Below are 19044 nucleotides of genomic sequence, written 5' to 3'. Positions count from 1 at the left end.
ATGTTACTCAACTAAGGGAGATGTTACTCAACTAAGGGAGATGTTACTTATCTAAGGGAGATGTTACTCAACTAAGGGAGATGTTACTCAACTAAGGGAGATGTTACTCAACTAAGGGAGATGTTACTTATCTAAGGGCGATGTTACTTATCTTAGGGAGATGTTACTCAACTAAGGGAGATGTTACTCAACTAAGGGAGACGTTCCTTATCTAAGGGCGATGTTACTTATCTAAGGGAGATGTTACTCAACTAAGGGAGATGTTACTCAACTAAGGGAGATGTTACTCAACTAAGGGAGATGTTACTTATCTAAGGGCGATGTTACTCAAGTAAGGGAGATGTTACTCAACTAAGGGCGATGTTACTCAACTAAGGGAGATGTTACTCAACTAAGGGAGATGTTACTTATCTAAGGGAGATGTTACTCAACTAAGGGAGATGTTACTCAACTAAGGGAGGTGTTACTCACCTAAGGGAGATGTTACTTATCTAAGGGAGATGTTACTCAACTAAGGGAGATGTTACTCAACTAAGGGAGATGTTACTTATCTAAGGGCGATGTTACTCAACTAAGGGAGATGTTACTCAACTAAGGGAGATGTTACTCAACTAAGGGAGATGTTACTTATCTTAGGGCGATGTAACTTATCTAAGGGAGATGTTACTCAACTAAGGGAGATGTTACTCAACTAAGGGAGATGTTACTCAACTAAGGGAGGTGTTACTCAACTAAGGGCGATGTTACTCAATTAAGGGAGATGTTACTCAACTAAGGGAGATGTTACTTATCTAAGGGCGATGTAACTTATCTAAGGGAGATGTTACTCAACTAAGGGAGATGTTACTCAACTAAGGGAGATGTTACTCAACTAAGGGAGATGTTACTCAACTAAGGGCGATGTTACTCAATTAAGGGAGATGTTACTCAACTAAGGGAGATGTTACTTATCTAAGGGCGATGTTACTCAACTAAGGGAGATGTTACTCAACTAAGGGCGATGTTACTCAACTAAGGGAGATGTTACTCAACTAAGGGAGATGTTACTTATCTAAGGGAGATGTTACTTATCTAAGGGAGATGTTACTCAACTAAGGGAGATGTTACTCAACTAAGGGAGATGTTACTTATCTAAGGGCGATGTTACTCAACTAAGGGAGATGTTACTCAACTAAGGGAGATGTTACTCAACTAAGGGAGATGTTACTTATCTAAGGGCGATGTAACTTATCTAAGGGAGATGTTACTCAACTAAGGGAGATGTTACTCAACTAAGGGAGATGTTACTCAACTAAGGGAGGTGTTACTCAACTAAGGGAGATGTTACTCAACTAAGGGAGATGTTACTCAACTAAGGGCGATGTTACTCAATTAAGGGAGATGTTACTCAACTAAGGGAGATGTTACTTATCTAAGGGCGATGTTACTCAACTAAGGGAGATGTTACTCAACTAAGGGAGATGTTACTCAACTAAGGGAGATGTTACTTATCTAAGGGCGATGTACCTTATCTAAGGGAGATGTTACTCAACTAAGGGAGATGTTACTCAACTAAGGGAGGTGTTACTCAACTAAGGGAGATGTTACTCAACTAAGGGAGATGTTACTCAACTAAGGGCGATGTTACTTATCTAAGGGTGATGTAACTTATCTAAGGGAGATGTTACTCAACTAAGGGAGATGTTACCTATCTAAGGGCGATGTACCTTATCTAAGGGAGATCTTACTCAACTAAGGGAGATGTTACTCAACTAAGGGAGATGTTACTCAACTAAGGGCGATGTTACTTATCTTAGGGAGATATTACTTATCTAAGGGAGAAGTTACTCAACTAAGGGAGATGTTACTCAACTAAGGGAGATGTTACTCAACTAAGGGAGATGTTACTCAACTAAGGGAGATGTTACTCAACTAAGGGAGATGTTACTCAACTAAGGGAGATGTTACTTATCTAAGGGCGATGTACCTTATCTAAGGGAGATGTTACTCAACTAAGGGAGATGTTACTCAACTAAGGGAGATGTTACTTATCTAAGGGCGATGTACCTTATCTAAGGGAGATGTTACTCAACTAAGGGAGATGTTACTCAACTAAGGGAGGTGTTACTCAACTAAGGGAGATGTTACTCAACTAAGGGAGATGTTACTTATCTAAGGGCGATGTACCTTATCTAAGGGAGATGTTACTCAACTAAGGGAGATGTTACTCAACTAAGGGAGGTGTTACTCAACTAAGGGAGATGTTACTCAACTAAGGGAGATGTTACTCAACTAAGGGCGATGTTACTTATCTAAGGGCGATGTAACTTATCTAAGGGAGATGTTACTCAAATAAGGGAGATGTTACTTATCTAAGGGCGATGTACCTTATCTAAGGGAGATGTTACTCAACTAAGGGAGATGTTACTCAACTAAGGGAGATGTTACTCAACTAAGGGAGATGTTACTTATCTAAGGGCGATGTTACTTATCTTAGGGAGATATTACTTATCTAAGGGAGAAGTTACTCAACTAAGGGAGATGTTACTCAACTAAGGGAGATGTTACTCAACTAAGGGAGATATTACTTATCTAAGGGAGAAGTTACTCTACTAAGGGAGAAGTTACTCAACTAAGGGAGATGTTACTCAACTAAGGGAGATGTTACTCAACTAAGGGAGATGTTACTCAACTAAGGGAGATGTTACTCAACTAAGGGAGATGTTACTTATCTAAGGGCGATGTTACTCAACTAAGGGAGATGTTACTCAACTAAGGGAGATGTTACTCAACTAAGGGAGATGTTACTCAACTAAGGGAGATGTTACTTATCTAAGGGCGATGTAACTTATCTAAGGGAGATGTTACTCAACTAAGGGCGATGTTACTCAACTAAGGGAGATGTTACTTATCTAAGGGAGATGTTACTCAACTAAGGGCGATGTTACTCAACTAAGGGAGATGTTACTTATCTAAGGGCGATGTAACTTATCTAAGGGAGATGTTACTCAACTAAGGGAGATGTTACTCAACTAAGGGAGATGTTACTTATCTAAGGGCGATGTACCTTATCTAAGGGAGATGTTACTCAACTAAGGGAGATGTTACTCAACTAAGGGAGATGTTACTCAACTAAGGGAGATGTTACTTATCTAAGGGCGATGTAACTTATCTAAGGGAGATGTTACTCAACTAAGGGCGATGTTACTCAACTAAGGGAGATGTTACTTATCTAAGGGAGATGTTACTCAACTAAGGGCGATGTTACTCAACTAAGGGAGATGTTACTCAACTAAGGGAGATGTTACTCAACTAAGGGAGATGTTACTTATCTAAGGGCGATGTTACTTATCTTAGGGAGATATTACTTATCTAAGGGAGATGTTACTCAACTAAGGGAGATGTTACTCAACTAAGGGAGATGTTACTCAACTAAGGGAGATGTTACTCAACTAAGGGAGGTGTTACTCAACTAAGGGAGATGTTACTCCACTAAGGGAGATGTTACTTATCTAAGGGAGATGTTACTCAACTAAGGGAGGTGTTACTCAACTAAGGGAGATGTTACTCAACTAAGGGAGGTGTTACTCAACTAAGGGAGATGTTACTCATCTAAGGGAGATGTTACTCAACTAAGGGAGATGTTACTCAACTAAGGGAGATGTTACTTATCTAAGGGAGATGTTACTCAACTAAGGGAGATGTTACTCAACTAAGGGAGATGTTACTCAACTAAGGGAGATGTTACTTATCTTAGGGAGATATTACTTATCTAAGGGAGATGTTACTCAACTAAGGGAGATGTTACTCAACTAAGGGAGATGTTACTTATCTAAGGGTGATGTTACTTATCTAAGGGCGATGTTACTTATCTAAGGGCGATGTAACTTATCTAAGGGCGATGTTACTTATCTAAGGGAGATGTTACTCAACTAAGGGCGATGTTACTTATCTAAGGGCGATGTAACTTATCTAAGGGAGATGTTACTCAACTAAGGGCGATGTTACTCAACTAAGGGAGATGTTACTTATCTAAGGGAGATGTTACTCAACTAAGGGCGATGTTACTCAACTAAGGGAGATGTTACTCAACTAAGGGAGATGTTACTCAACTAAGGGAGATGTTACTTATCTAAGGGCGATGTTACTTATCTTAGGGAGATATTACTTATCTAAGGGAGATGTTACTCAACTAAGGGAGATGTTACTCAACTAAGGGAGATGTTACTCAACTAAGGGAGGTGTTACTCAACTAAGGGAGATGTTACTTATCTAAGGGAGATGTTACTCAACTAAGGGAGATGTTACTCAACTAAGGGAGATGTTACTTATCTAAGGGAGATGTTACTCAACTAAGGGCCATGTTACTTATCTAAGGGAGATGTTACTCAACTAAGGGAGATGTTACTTATCTAAGGGAGATGTTACTCAACTAAGGGAGGTGTTACTCAACTAAGGGAGATGTTACTCAACTAAGGGAGATGTTACTTATCTAAGGGAGATGTTACTCAACTAAGGGAGATGTTACTCAACTAAGGGAGATGTTACTCAACTAAGGGAGATGTTACTTATCTAAGGGCGATGTTACTCAACTAAGGGAGATGTTACTCAACTAAGGGAGATGTTACTCAACTAAGGGAGATGTTACTTATCTTAGGGCGATGTAACTTATCTAAGGGAGATGTTACTCAACTAAGGGAGATGTTACTCAACTAAGGGAGATGTTACTCAACTAAGGGAGGTGTTACTCAACTAAGGGCGATGTTACTCAATTAAGGGAGATGTTACTCAACTAAGGGAGATGTTACTTATCTAAGGGCGATGTAACTTATCTAAGGGAGATGTTACTCAACTAAGGGAGATGTTACTCAACTAAGGGAGATGTTACTCAACTAAGGGAGATGTTACTCAACTAAGGGCGATGTTACTCAATTAAGGGAGATGTTACTCAACTAAGGGAGATGTTACTTATCTAAGGGCGATGTTACTCAACTAAGGGAGATGTTACTCAACTAAGGGCGATGTTACTCAACTAAGGGAGATGTTACTCAACTAAGGGAGATGTTACTTATCTAAGGGAGATGTTACTTATCTAAGGGAGATGTTACTCAACTAAGGGAGATGTTACTCAACTAAGGGAGATGTTACTTATCTAAGGGCGATGTTACTCAACTAAGGGAGATGTTACTCAACTAAGGGAGATGTTACTCAACTAAGGGAGATGTTACTTATCTAAGGGCGATGTAACTTATCTAAGGGAGATGTTACTCAACTAAGGGAGATGTTACTCAACTAAGGGAGATGTTACTCAACTAAGGGAGGTGTTACTCAACTAAGGGAGATGTTACTCAACTAAGGGAGATGTTACTCAACTAAGGGCGATGTTACTCAATTAAGGGAGATGTTACTCAACTAAGGGAGATGTTACTTATCTAAGGGCGATGTTACTCAACTAAGGGAGATGTTACTCAACTAAGGGAGATGTTACTCAACTAAGGGAGATGTTACTTATCTAAGGGCGATGTACCTTATCTAAGGGAGATGTTACTCAACTAAGGGAGATGTTACTCAACTAAGGGAGGTGTTACTCAACTAAGGGAGATGTTACTCAACTAAGGGAGATGTTACTCAACTAAGGGCGATGTTACTTATCTAAGGGCGATGTAACTTATCTAAGGGAGATGTTACTCAACTAAGGGAGATGTTACTTATCTAAGGGCGATGTACCTTATCTAAGGGAGATGTTACTCAACTAAGGGAGATGTTACTCAACTAAGGGAGATGTTACTCAACTAAGGGCGATGTTACTTATCTTAGGGAGATATTACTTATCTAAGGGAGAAGTTACTCAACTAAGGGAGATGTTACTCAACTAAGGGAGATGTTACTCAACTAAGGGAGATGTTACTCAACTAAGGGAGATGTTACTCAACTAAGGGAGATGTTACTCAACTAAGGGAGATGTTACTCAACTAAGGGAGATGTTACTTATCTAAGGGCGATGTACCTTATCTAAGGGAGATGTTACTCAACTAAGGGAGATGTTACTCAACTAAGGGAGATGTTACTTATCTAAGGGCGATGTACCTTATCTAAGGGAGATGTTACTCAACTAAGGGAGATGTTACTCAACTAAGGGAGGTGTTACTCAACTAAGGGAGATGTTACTCAACTAAGGGAGATGTTACTTATCTAAGGGCGATGTACCTTATCTAAGGGAGATGTTACTCAACTAAGGGAGATGTTACTCAACTAAGGGAGGTGTTACTCAACTAAGGGAGATGTTACTCAACTAAGGGAGATGTTACTCAACTAAGGGCGATGTTACTTATCTAAGGGCGATGTAACTTATCTAAGGGAGATGTTACTCAAATAAGGGAGATGTTACTTATCTAAGGGCGATGTACCTTATCTAAGGGAGATGTTACTCAACTAAGGGAGATGTTACTCAACTAAGGGAGATGTTACTCAACTAAGGGAGATGTTACTTATCTAAGGGCGATGTTACTTATCTTAGGGAGATATTACTTATCTAAGGGAGAAGTTACTCAACTAAGGGAGATGTTACTCAACTAAGGGAGATGTTACTCAACTAAGGGAGATATTACTTATCTAAGGGAGAAGTTACTCTACTAAGGGAGAAGTTACTCAACTAAGGGAGATGTTACTCAACTAAGGGAGATGTTACTCAACTAAGGGAGATGTTACTCAACTAAGGGAGATGTTACTCAACTAAGGGAGATGTTACTTATCTAAGGGCGATGTTACTCAACTAAGGGAGATGTTACTCAACTAAGGGAGATGTTACTCAACTAAGGGAGATGTTACTCAACTAAGGGAGATGTTACTTATCTAAGGGCGATGTAACTTATCTAAGGGAGATGTTACTCAACTAAGGGCGATGTTACTCAACTAAGGGAGATGTTACTTATCTAAGGGAGATGTTACTCAACTAAGGGCGATGTTACTCAACTAAGGGAGATGTTACTTATCTAAGGGCGATGTAACTTATCTAAGGGAGATGTTACTCAACTAAGGGAGATGTTACTCAACTAAGGGAGATGTTACTTATCTAAGGGCGATGTACCTTATCTAAGGGAGATGTTACTCAACTAAGGGAGATGTTACTCAACTAAGGGAGATGTTACTCAACTAAGGGAGATGTTACTTATCTAAGGGCGATGTAACTTATCTAAGGGAGATGTTACTCAACTAAGGGCGATGTTACTCAACTAAGGGAGATGTTACTTATCTAAGGGAGATGTTACTCAACTAAGGGCGATGTTACTCAACTAAGGGAGATGTTACTCAACTAAGGGAGATGTTACTCAACTAAGGGAGATGTTACTTATCTAAGGGCGATGTTACTTATCTTAGGGAGATATTACTTATCTAAGGGAGATGTTACTCAACTAAGGGAGATGTTACTCAACTAAGGGAGATGTTACTCAACTAAGGGAGATGTTACTCAACTAAGGGAGGTGTTACTCAACTAAGGGAGATGTTACTCCACTAAGGGAGATGTTACTTATCTAAGGGAGATGTTACTCAACTAAGGGAGGTGTTACTCAACTAAGGGAGATGTTACTCAACTAAGGGAGGTGTTACTCAACTAAGGGAGATGTTACTCATCTAAGGGAGATGTTACTCAACTAAGGGAGATGTTACTCAACTAAGGGAGATGTTACTTATCTAAGGGAGATGTTACTCAACTAAGGGAGATGTTACTCAACTAAGGGAGATGTTACTCAACTAAGGGAGATGTTACTTATCTTAGGGAGATATTACTTATCTAAGGGAGATGTTACTCAACTAAGGGAGATGTTACTCAACTAAGGGAGATGTTACTTATCTAAGGGTGATGTTACTTATCTAAGGGCGATGTTACTTATCTAAGGGCGATGTAACTTATCTAAGGGCGATGTTACTTATCTAAGGGAGATGTTACTCAACTAAGGGCGATGTTACTTATCTAAGGGCGATGTAACTTATCTAAGGGAGATGTTACTCAACTAAGGGCGATGTTACTCAACTAAGGGAGATGTTACTCATCTAAGGGAGATGTTACTCAACTAAGGGCGATGTTACTCAACTAAGGGAGATGTTACTCAACTAAGGGAGATGTTACTCAACTAAGGGAGATGTTACTCAACTAAGGGAGATGTTACTCAACTAAGGGAGATGTTACTTATCTAAGGGCGATGTTACTCAACTAAGGGAGATGTTACTCAACTAAGGGAGATGTTACTCAACTAAGGGAGATGTTACTTATCTAAGGGCGATGTTACTCAACTAAGGGAGATGTTACTCAACTAAGGGAGATGTTACTCAACTAAGGGAGATGTTACTTATCTTAGGGCGATGTAACTTATCTAAGGGAGATGTTACTCAACTAAGGGAGATGTTACTCAACTAAGGGAGATGTTACTCAACTAAGGGAGGTGTTACTCAACTAAGGGCGATGTTACTCAATTAAGGGAGATGTTACTCAACTAAGGGAGATGTTACTTATCTAAGGGCGATGTAACTTATCTAAGGGAGATGTTACTCAACTAAGGGAGATGTTACTCAACTAAGGGCGATGTTACTCAATTAAGGGAGATGTTACTCAACTAAGGGAGATGTTACTTATCTAAGGGCAATGTTACTCAACTAAGGGAGATGTTACTCAACTAAGGGCGATGTTACTCAACTAAGGGAGATGTTACTCAACTAAGGGAGATGTTACTCAACTAAGGGAGATGTTACTTATCTAAGGGAGATGTTACTCAACTAAGGGAGATGTTACTCAACTAAGGGAGATGTTACTTATCTAAGGGCGATGTTACTCAACTAAGGGAGATGTTACTCAACTAAGGGAGATGTTACTCAACTAAGGGAGATGTTACTTATCTAAGGGCGATGTAACTTATCTAAGGGAGATGTTACTCAACTAAGGGAGATGTTACTCAACTAAGGGAGATGTTACTCAACTAAGGGAGGTGTTACTCAACTAAGGGAGATGTTACTCAACTAAGGGAGATGTTACTCAACTAAGGGCGATGTTACTCAATTAAGGGAGATGTTACTCAACTAAGGGAGATGTTACTTATCTAAGGGCGATGTTACTCAACTAAGGGAGATGTTACTCAACTAAGGGAGATGTTACTCAACTAAGGGAGATGTTACTTATCTAAGGGCGATGTACCTTATCTAAGGGAGATGTTACTCAACTAAGGGAGATGTTACTCAACTAAGGGAGGTGTTACTCAACTAAGGGAGATGTTACTCAACTAAGGGAGATGTTACTCAACTAAGGGCGATGTTACTTATCTAAGGGCGATGTAACTTATCTAAGGGAGATGTTACTCAACTAAGGGAGATGTTACTTATCTAAGGGCGATGTACCTTATCTAAGGGAGATGTTACTCAACTAAGGGAGATGTTACTCAACTAAGGGAGATGTTACTCAACTAAGGGCGATGTTACTTATCTTAGGGAGATATTACTTATCTAAGGGAGAAGTTACTCAACTAAGGGAGATGTTACTCAACTAAGGGAGATGTTACTCAACTAAGGGAGATGTTACTCAACTAAGGGAGATGTTACTCAACTAAGGGAGATGTTACTCAACTAAGGGAGATGTTACTCAACTAAGGGAGATGTTACTTATCTAAGGGCGATGTACCTTATCTAAGGGAGATGTTACTCAACTAAGGGAGATGTTACTCAACTAAGGGAGATGTTACTTATCTAAGGGCGATGTACCTTATCTAAGGGAGATGTTACTCAACTAAGGGAGATGTTACTCAACTAAGGGAGGTGTTACTCAACTAAGGGAGATGTTACTCAACTAAGGGAGATGTTACTTATCTAAGGGCGATGTACCTTATCTAAGGGAGATGTTACTCAACTAAGGGAGATGTTACTCAACTAAGGGAGGTGTTACTCAACTAAGGGAGATGTTACTCAACTAAGGGAGATGTTACTCAACTAAGGGCGATGTTACTTATCTAAGGGCGATGTAACTTATCTAAGGGAGATGTTACTCAAATAAGGGAGATGTTACTTATCTAAGGGCGATGTACCTTATCTAAGGGAGATGTTACTCAACTAAGGGAGATGTTACTCAACTAAGGGAGATGTTACTCAACTAAGGGAGATGTTACTTATCTAAGGGCGATGTTACTTATCTTAGGGAGATATTACTTATCTAAGGGAGAAGTTACTCAACTAAGGGAGATGTTACTCAACTAAGGGAGATGTTACTCAACTAAGGGAGATATTACTTATCTAAGGGAGAAGTTACTCTACTAAGGGAGAAGTTACTCAACTAAGGGAGATGTTACTCAACTAAGGGAGATGTTACTCAACTAAGGGAGATGTTACTCAACTAAGGGAGATGTTACTCAACTAAGGGAGATGTTACTTATCTAAGGGCGATGTTACTCAACTAAGGGAGATGTTACTCAACTATGGGAGATGTTACTCAACTAAGGGAGATGTTACTCAACTAAGGGAGATGTTACTTATCTAAGGGCGATGTAACTTATCTAAGGGAGATGTTACTCAACTAAGGGCGATGTTACTCAACTAAGGGAGATGTTACTTATCTAAGGGAGATGTTACTCAACTAAGGGCGATGTTACTCAACTAAGGGAGATGTTACTCAACTAAGGGAGATGTTACTCAACTAAGGGAGATATTACTTATCTAAGGGCGATGTTACTTATCTTAGGGAGATATTACTTATCTAAGGGAGATGTTACTCAACTAAGGGAGATGTTACTCAACTAAGGGAGATGTTACTCAACTAAGGGAGGTGTTACTCAACTAAGGGAGATGTTACTCAACTAAGGGAGATGTTACTTATCTAAGGGAGATGTTACTCAACTAAGGGAGATGTTACTCAACTAAGGGAGGTGTTACTCAACTAAGGGAGATGTTACTCATCTAAGGGAGATGTTACTCAACTAAGGGAGATGTTACTCAACTAAGGGAGATGTTACTTATCTAAGGGAGATGTTACTCAACTAAGGGAGATGTTACTCAACTAAGGGAGATGTTACTTATCTAAGGGCGATGTTACTTATCTTAGGGAGATGTTACTCAACTAAGGGAGATGTTACTCAACTAAGGGAGACGTTACTTATCTAAGGGCGATGTTACTTATCTAAGGGAGATGTTACTCAACTAAGGGAGATGTTACTCAACTAAGGGAGATGTTACTCAACTAAGGGAGATGTTACTTATCTAAGGGCGATGTTACTTATCTAAGGGAGATGTTACTCAACTAAGGGAGATGTTACTCAACTAAGGGAGATGTTACTCAACTAAGGGAGATGTTACTTATCTAAGGGCGATGTTACTCAACTAAGGGAGATGTTACTCAACTAAGGGAGATGTTACTCAACTAAGGGAGATGTTACTCAACTAAGGGAGATGTTACTTATCTAAGGGCGATGTTACTCATCTAAGGGAGATATTACTTATCTAAGGGAGATGTTACTCAACTAAGGGAGATGTTACTCATCTAAGGGAGATGTTACTCAACTAAGGGAGATGTTACTCAACTAAGGGAGATGTTACTTATCTAAGGGCGATGTTACTTATCTTAGGGAGATGTTACTCAACTAAGGGAGACGTTACTTATCTAAGGGCGATGTTACTTATCTAAGGGAGATGTTACTCAACTAAGGGAGATGTTACTCAACTAAGGGAGATGTTACTCAACTAAGGGAGATGTTACTTATCTAAGGGCGATGTTACTCAACTAAGGGAGATGTTACTCAACTAAGGGAGATGTTACTCAACTAAGGGAGATGTTACTCAACTAAGGGAGATGTTACTTATCTAAGGGCGATGTTACTTATCTAAGGGCGATGTACCTTATCTTAGGGAGATATTACTTATCTAAGGGAGATGTTACTCAACTAAGGGAGATGTTACTTATCTAAGGGAGATGTTACTCAACTAAGGGCGATGTTACTCAACTAAGGGAGATGTTACTCAACTAAGGGAGATGTTACTCAACTAAGGGAGATGTTACTTATCTAAGGGCGATGTTACTTATCTTAGGGAGATATTACTTATCTAAGGGAGATGTTACTCAACTAAGGGAGATGTTACTCAACTAAGGGAGATGTTACTCAACTAAGGGAGATGTTACTCAACTAAGGGAGGTGTTACTCAACTAAGGGAGATGTTACTTATCTAAGGGAGATGTTACTCAACTAAGGGAGATGTTACTCAACTAAGGGAGATGTTACTTATCTAAGGGAGATGTTACTCAACTAAGGGCCATGTTACTTATCTAAGGGAGATGTTACTCAACTAAGGGAGATGTTACTTATCTAAGGGAGATGTTACTCAACTAAGGGAGGTGTTACTCAACTAAGGGAGATGTTACTCAACTAAGGGAGATGTTACTTATCTAAGGGAGATGTTACTCAACTAAGGGAGATGTTACTCAACTAAGGGAGGTGTTACTCAACTAAGGGAGATGTTACTTATCTTAGGGAGATGTTACTTATCTAAGGGAGATGTTACTCAACTAAGGGAGATGTTACTCAACTAAGGGAGACGTTACTTATCTAAGGGCGATGTTACTCAACTAAGGGCGATGTTACTTATCTAAGGGCGATGTAACTTATCTAAGGGCGATGTTACTTATCTAAGGGAGATGTTACTCAACTAAGGGAGATGTCACTCATCTAAGGGAGATGTTACTCAACTAAGGGAGATGTTACTCAACTAAGGGAGATGTTACTTATCTAAGGGAGATGTTACTCAACTAAGGGAGATGTTACTCAACTAAGGGAGATGTTACTCAACTAAGGGAGATGTTACTTATCTAAGGGAGATGTTACTTATCTAAGGGAGATGTTACTTATCTAAGGGAGATGTTACTTATCTAAGGGAGATGTTACTCAACTAAGGGAGATGTTACTCAACTAAGGGAGATGTTACTCATCTTAGGGAGATGTTACTTATCTAAGGGAGATGTTACTCAACTAAGGGAGATGTTACTCAACTAAGGGAGATGTTACTTATCTTAGGGAGATGTTACTTATCTTAGGGAGATGTTACTCAACTAAGGGAGATGTTACTTATCTAAGGGAGATGTTACTCAACTAAGGGAGATGTTACTCAACTAAGGGAGACGTTACTTATCTAAGGGCGATGTTACTTATCTAAGGGCGATGTAACTTATCTAAGGGCGATGTTACTTATCTAAGGGAGATGTTACTCAACTAAGGGCGATGTTACTTATCTAAGGGTGATGTAACTTATCTAAGGGAGATGTTACTCAACTAAGGGAGATGTTACTCAACTAAGGGAGATGTTACTTATCTAAGGGAGATGTTACTCAACTAAGGGCGATGTTACTCAACTAAGGGAGATGTTACTCAACTAAGGGAGATGTTACTCAACTAAGGGAGATGTTACTTATCTAAGGGCGATGTTACTTATCTTAGGGAGATATTACTTATCTAAGGGAGATGTTACTCAACTAAGGGAGATGTTACTCAACTAAGGGAGATGTTACTCAACTAAGGGAGGTGTTACTCAACTAAGGGAGATGTTACTCAACTAAGGGAGATGTTACTCAACTAAGGGCGATGTTACTCAACTAAGGGAGGTGTTACTCAACTAAGGGAGATGTTACTCAACTAAGGGAGGTGTTACTCAACTAAGGGAGATGTTACTCATCTAAGGGAGATGTTACTCAACTAAGGGAGATGTTACTCAACTAAGGGAGATGTTACTTATCTAAGGGCGATGTTACTTATCTAAGGGAGATGTTACTCAACTAAGGGAGATGTTACTCAACTAAGGGAGACGTTACTTATCTAAGGGCGATGTTACTTATCTAAGGGAGATGTTACTCAACTAAGGGAGATGTTACTCAACTAAGGGAGATGTTACTCAACTAAGGGAGATGTTACTTATCTAAGGGAGATGTTACTCAACTAAGGGAGATGTTACTTATCTAAGGGAGATGTTACTCAACTAAGGGAGATGTTACTCAACTAAGGGCAATGTTACTTATCTAAGGGAGTTGTTACTCAACTAAGGGAGATGTTACTCAACTAAGGGAGACGTTCCTTATCTAAGGGCGATGTTACTTATCTAAGGGAGATGTTACTCAACTAAGGGAGATGTTACTCAACTAAGGGAGACGTTACTTATCTTAGGGAGATATTACTTATCTAAGGGAGATGTTACTCAACTAAGGGAGATGTTACTCATCTAAGGGAGATGTTACTCAACTAAGGGAGATGTTACTCAACTAAGGGAGATGTTACTTATCTAAGGGAGATGTTACTCAACTAAGGGAGATGTTACTTATCTAAGGGCGATGTTACTTATCTAAGGGAGATGTTACTCAACTAAGGGAGATGTTACTCAACTAAGGGAGATGTTACTCAACTAAGGGAGACGTTCCTTATCTAAGGGCGATGTTACTTATCTAAGGGAGATGTTACTCAACTAAGGGAGATGTTACTCAACTAAGGGAGACGTTACTTATCTAAGGGCGATGTTACTTATCTAAGGGAGATGTTACTCAACTAAGGGAGATGTTACTCAACTAAGGGAGATGTTACTTATCTAAGGGAGATGTTACTCAACTAAGGGAGATGTTACTCAACTAAGGGAGATGTTACTCAACTAAGGGAGATGTTACTCAACTAAGGGAGACGTTCCTTATCTAAGGGCGATGTTACTTATCTAAGGGAGATGTTACTCAACTAAGGGAGATGTTACTCAACTAAGGGAGATGTTACTTATCTAAGGGCGATGTTACTTATCTAAGGGCGATGTACCTTATCTAAGGGAGATGTTACTCAACTAAGGGAGATGTTACTCAACTAAGGGAGATGTTACTTATCTAAGGGAGATGTTACTTATCTAAGGGCGATGTACCTTATCTTAGGGAGATATTACTTATCTAAGGGAGATGTTACTCAACTAAGGGAGATGTTACTCATCTAAGGGAGATGTTACTCAACTAAGGGAGATGTTACTCAACTAAGGGAGATGTTACTTATCTAAGGGAGATGTTACTCAACTAAGGGAGATGTTACTTATCTAAGGGCAATGTTACTTATCTAAGGGAGTTGTTACTCAACTAAGGGAGATGTTACTCAACTAAGGGAGATGTTACTCAACTAAGGGAGACGTTCCTTATCTAAGGGCGATGTTACTTATCTAAGGGAGATGTTACTCAACTAAGGGAGATGTTACTCAACTAAGGGAGACGTTACTTATCTAAGGGCGATGTTACTTATCTAAGGGAGATGTTACTCAACTAAGGGAGATGTTACTCAACTAAGGGAGATGTTACTTATCTAAGGGAGATGTTACTCAACTAAGGGAGATGTTACTCAACTAAGGGAGATGTTACTCAACTAAGGGAGATGTTACTCAACTAAGGGAGATGTTACTCAACTAAGGGAGATGTTACTCAACTAAGGGAGACGTTCCTTATCTAAGGGCGATGTTACTTATATAAGGGAGATGTTACTCAACTAAGGGAGATGTTACTCAACTAAGGGAGATGTTACTTATCTAAGGGAGGTGTTACTCAACTAAGGGAGATGTTACTCAACTAAGGGAGATGTTACTCAACTGAGGGAGATGTTACTCAACTAAGGGAGATGTTACTCAACTAAGGGAGATGTTACTCAACTAAGGGAGATGTTACTTATCTAAGGGAGATGTTACTCAACTGAGGGAGATGTTACTCAATTAAGGGAGATGTTACTCATCTAAGGGAGATGTTACTCATCTTAGTGAGATGTTACCTACTTGTGTTTTGCTTCATGAACTCTCAATTTGTCGTACAAATCCGAGATTTCACCATAACCTGTGGAAAATGATTAGCATTACTTTTCAGCGTGAAAGTGAAAAAAGCAAATCCATCCATCCATCCATATAATGGCAGAATGATAATAATAAATAAGTGTATACATGCTTCCTTCACATTTTCTGGGTCAAATAGGTTTGTAAGATTAAGAATATAACCCAAGAATCTGGAGCAAATAAATTCCAAATATCTGTGATCCTGTTTGTGACGTTAGGTGTGCGTACCTGGCAGGAAGCACAGCACAGTTCCCCGGACAGGGGAGAAGTTAGTGTCTTTGTCCAGTCTGATAACAGAGAGGCATTCAAGGAATAAATACATCACATGAACATCGAATGAGAGTTGGGGTGAGTGAGTGAGTATGGTTTTATGCCGCTATTAGCAATATTCCAGCAATATCACGGCGGAGGACACCAGAAATGGGCTTCACACATTGTACCCATGTCGGGAATCGAACCCAGGTCTTCGGCGTGACGAGCGAACGCTTTAACCACTAGGCTACCCGACCGCCCCACATCGAATGAGAAATAGTTCTCATGGAACAAGCTGAAGAGCTGAAGAAATAAAGAAAATAACGAACAAACGATTATTGTTAAACTTTATCAAACATTTACTGAATGTCACATTGAAAAGACGCAGATCTGTAACAGTATTTACCATGTACTTGTTTAATGAGTTCATGGTATTTCAAGTTGAGCAAGACAACAAACATGTACCCTTGCTCTTTGCGTTCCAGTGAGTCGAACTCACAGATGAGTTTCACCGCCATGTTCTCGATCTCCTCACTCAATTCAGGCTTGCACTCATCGAACTCAGGGAGCTGCAGACAGGGAGCGTGTGAAATAAAACATTACGGACAACTGGAGGTCACCCAAAACAGGTCACACAACATGACCGCCCAACCTGCATAAAATGTGTGTGTGTGAATGTGTGTGTGCATGTGTGTGAGCGTGGGTGCCAGTGTGTGCTTGTTGTTTTCAATGCTGCACTCAACAACATCCCAGCAATATGATGGCGGCCTGTAAATAAACAAGTAAACACGAACCAAGTCAAAGCGCCTGACAAACCAATCTCTAATTTCGACTCTTACAATCTGCATACATAGCTAGGTACCGATTAAAAAACCTAAACACTGACAATGACCTACGACTTATTTTGACCAAGCACTGAATCTAGGGAAGGTATATAGCTAGTTTAATGATCCATGCATTACTACCTTTTGAGAAAGTGCAACTGAAACATTTTAGTGAGTTTTTTTTCTAATAACCTTGACCTTTGAACTTTTTATGACATGTGTGAAACGAATTCCCCAGAAGAAATCAATGGTGGAGTCATCTCTAATTTCAATAATGTTGGTGTAGTACACATAAGCAAAATCACCGCCAGTGGTCAATTCCTTCAACACCTTGAAGCAGTCTCTCTCCCAGTGCTGCAAATTAAACTTTTGTAAATAAAGAAAGACAGCTTTTACATCTATGTTCATAATATGTGCTGCAGAAAAGTTAGTGGATTCTATCAAATCTTTTCATGAACACACAGAGGAATTACAACAGTTTTGCTTCAGAATTTAACTTCAGAATACGGTTACCAATATCGCACAAGTAATTGTCACAGGTACTTCTTTTGATGCTTGCATTGTTTGTTTGATGTTTAACGCTGCACTCAGTAATATTCCAGCTATATGACGGCGGTCTGTAAGTAATGTAGTCTGGACCAGACAATCCAGTGATTGACATCACGAGCATCAATCCACGCAATTAGGATACGATGACATGCATCAACCAAGTCAGCGAGCCTGACCACAGATCCCATTGGTCGCCTCTTATGACAAGCATAGTTGCCTTTTACGGCAAGCACTGGTTGCTGAAGACCTATTTTACCCCAGATCTTCACGGGTATTTTGATGCCTGTAAGATAGATACAATATAAGGAATGGTCTCCCTGGATTTATAATTCCCAAAAGGCTTTAAGTCAATGCTTACCACTCCAAGTGTGGGAGTGAGATCGTCAGCATAGAATTCCGACACCCTGAAGACTCGGCCCTCTACGCTCACCACCGGTGCCGGTTCCAGGCGATCTCGCACTGGCAGGGCAAAGTAGCTGGCAAACAGGTCACAGTCGATGGTGGCTGACATCAGGATCACCTGCAGGACAGAGCTTCACAGATCAATCACTGACCACACACAGATCAATCACTGACCACACAGATCAATCACAGGCCACACACAGATCAATCACTGACCACACACAGATCAATCACCGACCACACACAGATCAATCACTGACCACACACAGATCAATCACTGACCACACACAGATCAATCACAGACCAGACACAGACCAATCACTGACCACACACAGATCAATCACCGACCACACACAGATCAATCATTGACCACACAGATCAATCACTGACCACACACAGATCAATCACTGACCACACAGATCAATCACTGACCACACACAGATCGATCACTGACCACACACAGATCGATCACTGACCACACACAGATCAATCACCGACCACACACAGGTCAATCACAGACCACACACAGATCAATCACTGACCACACACAGATCAATCACTGACCACACACAGATCAATCACTGACCACACACAGATCGATCACTGACTACACAGAGATCAATCACTGACCTGACACAGATCAATCACAGACCACACAGATCAATCACTGACCACACACAGATCAATCACTGACCACACACAGATCAATCACTGACCACACACAGATCAATCACTGACCACACACAGATCAATCACTGACCACACACAGATCAATCACTGACCACACACAGATCAATCACAGACCAGACACAGACCAATCACTGACCACACACAGATCAATCACCGACCACACACAGATCAATCATTGACCACACAGATCAATCACTGACCACACACAGATCAATCACTGACCACACAGATCAATCACTGACCACACACAGATCGATCACTGACCACACACAGATCGATCACTGACCACACACAGATCAATCACCGACCACACACAGGTCAATCACAGACCACACACAGATCAATCACTGACCACACACAGATCAATCACTGACCACACACAGATCAATCACTGACCACACACAGATCGATCACTGACTACACAGAGATCAATCACTGACCTGACACAGATCAATCACAGACCACACAGATCAATCACTGACCACACACAGATCAATCACTG

At 40.2% G+C, this 19044-nt stretch overlaps 1 protein-coding gene across 1 annotated transcript in view; it reads right to left on the bottom strand.

The window, feature by feature from the left end:
- Nucleotides 1-19044, bottom strand: part of LOC124132330 (ATP-dependent RNA helicase TDRD9-like) — a 107648-nt gene that overhangs the window by 52318 nt on the left and 36286 nt on the right. The window contains exons 8-11 of the mRNA XM_048403221.1: nucleotides 17809-17970; nucleotides 16543-16646; nucleotides 16054-16112; nucleotides 15772-15829 (exon numbers count right to left, since the gene is read on the bottom strand). Coding sequence (XP_048259178.1) covers nucleotides 15772-15829; nucleotides 16054-16112; nucleotides 16543-16646; nucleotides 17809-17970 — 383 coding nt within the window. The remainder of the gene's footprint in view (nucleotides 1-15771; nucleotides 15830-16053; nucleotides 16113-16542; nucleotides 16647-17808; nucleotides 17971-19044) is intronic.

Source organism: Haliotis rufescens, unplaced genomic scaffold, assembly GCF_023055435.1.
Source record: "Haliotis rufescens isolate VD_foot unplaced genomic scaffold, xgHalRufe1.0.p SCAF_3, whole genome shotgun sequence".
NCBI lineage: Eukaryota > Metazoa > Mollusca > Gastropoda > Lepetellida > Haliotidae > Haliotis > Haliotis rufescens.
Note: the sequence above shows the minus strand (reverse complement) of the source record. Positions and strands in the feature narration are given on the sequence as shown.